Genomic DNA, 5,000 nt, shown 5'->3' with positions numbered 1-5,000 from the left:
GAGTTCCCTCTTTTATTTTTTATTTCATTCTTTCTTCCTCACCCTCTCTGTCTATCTATCTCTCTGCTTATTTATGTCTATTTATTTTTTCATGTGCGCGCGTGTGTGTGTGTGTGTGTGTGTGTGTGGGTGGGTGGGTAGGTGGGTGTGCTTTTGTGTGTGTGTGTGTGTGTGTGTGTGTGTGTGTGTGTGTGTGTGGGGGTGTGTGTATGTGTGGGTGTGTGTATGTGGGTGTGTGTATGTGTGTGTGTGGGTGTGTGTATGTGTGTATGCATGCGGTCGTGTGTAAGTGGAAAGTTTATTTGTTCTCGAATCCAAAGGATAATAGATAATTCAATTCAAATTCCGTATAATCCGAGAGGCTAAGCCTAATCCGTAGCTCAGTCCTAATCTGGTATATTATTCTAATAATTCTCCCTCTCCCAGACCCATTCATAAATCCTCATTGTCTTTTTTTCCTGATTTGGCAAACACCTATCGCTCGTTTCTTATACGATTAATTACTTTTATTTTGTTATTGATTATATTACCTTTATTATTTTTTTAACCATCTCATTTTTATTTTTTATCAATTATATTTCTACCATTTATCAATTATTTTTTTTATCATTCTTTAATGTACGCCACCTCATTATGGAAAGGCAAATAATATTGTTTTTCTCTCCAGCAACTATCACTTTACCCAATAAGACTATATTGTTTTTCTCCCGATTTCCAGTTGTTCCAAATAACCAACTTTATTCGTTATATGATATTATTTCCTCGAGGGGGTGAAGGAGAGAGAAAGTGGGGAGAGAGAGGGTGGGAAAACGGGGGGAGATAGAGAGGGAAAGAGAGAGGGACAGAGAGAGAGAGAGAGAGAGAGAGAGAGAGAGAGAGTGAGAGAGGAAGATAATAATAACAATAGTAATAATGATAACACTGACGATAATAATGATAATGATAATAATAACAGTAATAATAATAATGTAGTGATAATGATAATAATAATAATAATATTCATAACAATAATAATAATAATAATAATAATATTAATGATAATAATAACAATAATAATAATGATAATAATATTAACAATAGCAATGCTAGAAACGATAATAATAATAATAATAATAATAATAGAAACAAATAGAATAGAATAAAATAAAAAAATAAGTATAGACGACGCAATTTTCCTCCTTCCAAGAAAATATGTTGCAAACGGTTGCTGGCGATCATGCTACCCGCGTTCGAAGCCCATTAGCTGAGTGAAGTGAACATTTCCGGCCCCTTTATTTCCCGACTGACCTCCCTATTGTTGTCATTTTGCTCGAGTCATTAAGGTCAATCTGCGGTCAAGTTGTGTTGTATTACGGGGGAAAAATAGGGTTGTTATTTCCTTGACGTTGTTATAAGGTCGTCTAGGGTTGATGGTGATTGTTTTCAATTGTTCCTTCGAGAGATTGGAAGAGTTGGTCGTTTAGTAATGGATGGATTATTTACTGATTGATTGGATATACTGTTTCTGTAAAAAATTGACTCGTCGTTTTCACTTTTACTTTAAGATTTGTTAATTGATGGTCAATAGAGTGTTGTTGCTAATTGAAATTCTATTGATCAGTAGTTTATATATGATCGTTTTAGTACAAACGATAAGTAAAACGTTTATTTAGTGATAATGATAATAAAACAACAACAATAATAATGATAATGATAATAATGAAATTGATGATGATAATAATAATGATAATAATGATAAAATAATGATAATAATGATGATAATAACAATAATAATAATAATTATTATTATTATTACTATTATTATTATTATTATTATTATAATGAGAATAATAGTAATATTATCACTCTCGCTTCGGAGGGTTTTTGGGATCGAAAATGTCCAGGTGGCGAAGGGAACGTACGCTGATATACTGTGTGTATGTAGAGTATGATTTGTTGTATACTCTCGTTGTGTGTTGTTAAAGGGTAGATTGGTCATTATCAGTCAGTTATTATGAGATAGGGTGTTGTTAGATTGTCGAGAATGTAAGAGGAAGTGAATATGCTAATATAATTATAGTGATAATAATAGTGATAATAATAATAATGATGATAATAATGATTATTATTATAATTATTATTATTATTATTATTATTATTATTATTATTATCATTATTACTTTTATTATCATCATTATTATTATTATTATCATTATTATTACCATTACTATGAGGATAATAATAACAATAATAACAGCAATAATGATAATACCAATGATAATAACAGCAATAACACCAGCGAGCAACACCAGCGAGCAACACCAGCGAGCAACACCAGCGAGCAACACCAGCGAGCAACACCAGCGAGCAACACCAGCGAGCAACACCAGCGAGCAACACCAGCGAGCAACACCAGCGAGTAACACCAGCGAACAACACCAGCGAGCAACACCAGCGAGCAACACCAGCGAGCAACACCAGCGAGCAACACCAGCGAGCAACACCAGCCAGCAACACCAGCCAGCAACACCAGCGAGCAACACCAGCCAGCAACACCAGCGAGCAACACCAGCCAGCAACACCAGCGAGCAACACCAGCCAGCAACACCAGCCAGCAACACCAGCGAGCAACACCAGCCACACCAGCGAGCAACACCAGCGAGCAACACCAGCCAGCAACACCAGCGAGCAACACCAGCGAGCAACACCCAGCAACACCAGCCAGCAACACCAGCGAGCAACACCAGCCAGCAACAGCAAAGGCAACACCAGCGAGAACACCACAAACAACCCCAGCGAGCAAACCAGCGAGCAACCCCACGAGCAAAAAACCAGGGCAAACCAGCGAGCAACCCCACCAGCAACCCCAAACCCAGCAACACCAGCAAAGCAACACCACCCACAACCCCATCGAGCAACACCACCCCAAGCAACCCCAGCGAGCACACCACCCAGCAAAAACCACGAGAAAACCCCACCCAACCAACACCAGCGAGCAACACCACAAGCAACACCACCCAGCAACAAAACACCACAAACACCACCCAGCAACACCACCCAGCAACCCCACGAGCAACACCAGCCCCCCAAAAACCCGGCCCCCGGGGCCCCAAACAAAAAACCAGGAGAACCCACACCAACCCCACCAAAATAAAGGGAAACGCCAGAACCCCCAGCGGGAACCCCGAAAAACCAGCAGAAACCAAGGGAGAACACCAGGGGCCACCGGGGAAACAAACCGCGAGAAACCAAAGAACCCGGAGAACACCCCCCCCAGGGCCCCCCAGCCCCGGGGCGGCAAACCAGGAGCAAACCGGTTTTCCTTTCCCCCTTTTTTTTTCCCTTTTTTTTCTTTTTTTTCCTTTTTTTTTTCCCTCCTTTTCCTTTTCTTCCCTTTTTAAATTTCCTTTTCTGCCCCCTTTTTCCCCCACTACCTCCCCCTTTTTCAATTTATTTTTTTTAAATCTTTCCTTTTTTTTTTTCCACCCCCTCTTTTTCCCTTTTTCCCCCTCTTATTCCTTCTCCCCCCCTTTCTTCCTTTTTCCCTTTTTCGTTTTCCCCTCCCCCCACCTCCCCCATTCCCCCCCCCCCCCCCTTGTTCCCCTTTCCCCTTTCCCCACCCCTTTCCCCCTTCCCCCCTTCCCCCCTTCTCCCTCCCACCCACTACCTACTCCCGATTCACTCCCCTCCTCCCTGTCTCCTCTTTCGCTGCGTCCTCGTTCTTCCTCTCCCCTCCTGGCACGAGGCCCTCAGATCGTACTCACATGCATGGTAGAACTGCAGACGGAGGGACACCACGCTGGCCTGAGCGTGTGGGATGGTTTGGATGAAGGAGGAGGGGAGGGAAGGGAAGAAGGAAGGGAGACGAGAAGGAAGGGAGAAAGGGAGGGCGAAGGGAAGGAAGGAAGAGGAGAGGGAAGCAAAGGAAGGAAGAAGGGAGGACGAAGGGGAGAGAAGGAAGAGGGGAAGGAAGGAGGGAGGACGAAGAGAAGCGAAGGAGTGAGGAAGAGGCGAAGGGAAGGGGAGAAGGGAGGGAGACGATAAGGAAGCAGGGGGGACGAAGGGGAGGAAGGAAGAGGGGGGGAAGCAGGGAGGACGAAGGGGAGCAATGGAGGAGAGAAGAGAAGGAGGGAGGAAGAAAGGAGGGAAGGAAGGAGGGCGAAGGGGAGGGAAGGGGGAGGACGAAGGGGAAGAGAAGGAAGGAGGGAGGACGAAAAGGAAGGGAAGCGAAGGAGGGAGGACGAAGAGGAGAGAAGGGAAGAAGAGAGGTGAAGGGAGGGATGGAAATGTGGAAGGACGAAAGGAATAAGAAAGGGCTGGAGGAAAAGCGGAGGGGAAGGAAGAGAGGAAGAAAAGACATACGAAAGAAGGACGGGCGAAGGGATGGAAAAGAGGATAAAATACGCAGAGAAGGAAAGGGAGAGAAAGACGAAGGGTGATGAAGAGAGGGAGGAAGGAGGAAGTGAAGGAAAAAGGCAAAGGACAGACGGAAGATAAAGAAGGAGAACAGCTACAAGGGAACAGAATATACAAAGAACAAACAGAATGGGGAAAAAATAAAAACATGCAAAAAAAGAAAAATTAACCAAAGTTAGAATGGAAAAAGACGAAGGGTGAAGAAGAGAAGGCAAAAAAGGGGGGATAACGAAGGACAGACGGAAGAGAAGAAGAGGCGAAAGACCTATAAAAATAGAAAAAAGGACGAAAACGAAGGGAAAGAAAAGCATCGGAAGTAACGGTCTGCGACTCCAGAGAGTTTGACAGCGTATACGGAAGTAGAGGTCGAAGAGAGAAAGGGGAGGAGGAGTAAAAGGGGAAAAGGGGAGAGAGAGAGAGAGAGGGGGAGAGAGAGAGAGAGAGAGAGAGAGAGAGAGAGAGAGAGAGAGAGAGAGAGAGAGAGAGAGAGAGAGAGAGAGAGAGAAACAGAGCGAGAAAAAGCGAGACAGCGAAAGAGAGAGAGAGAGAGAAAGAGAGAGAGAAAGAGAAGAGAGAGAGAGAAAGAGAGAGAGAGAGAGAGAGAG

At 43.5% G+C, this 5,000-nt stretch overlaps 1 protein-coding gene across 1 annotated transcript in view; it reads left to right on the top strand.

The window, feature by feature from the left end:
* Nucleotides 1–2,253: 2,253 nt before the first annotated feature.
* The window catches only part of LOC125044852 (flocculation protein FLO11-like), a 3,201-nt gene continuing 454 nt past the window's right edge, over nt 2,254–5,000 (top strand). The window contains exon 1 of the mRNA XM_047641813.1: nt 2,254–3,295. Coding sequence (XP_047497769.1) covers nt 2,254–3,295 — 1,042 coding nt within the window. The remainder of the gene's footprint in view (nt 3,296–5,000) is intronic.

This window comes from Penaeus chinensis, chromosome 36, assembly GCF_019202785.1.
Source record: "Penaeus chinensis breed Huanghai No. 1 chromosome 36, ASM1920278v2, whole genome shotgun sequence".
NCBI classification, from domain to species: Eukaryota; Metazoa; Arthropoda; class Malacostraca; order Decapoda; family Penaeidae; genus Penaeus; species Penaeus chinensis.
Note: the sequence above shows the minus strand (reverse complement) of the source record. Positions and strands in the feature narration are given on the sequence as shown.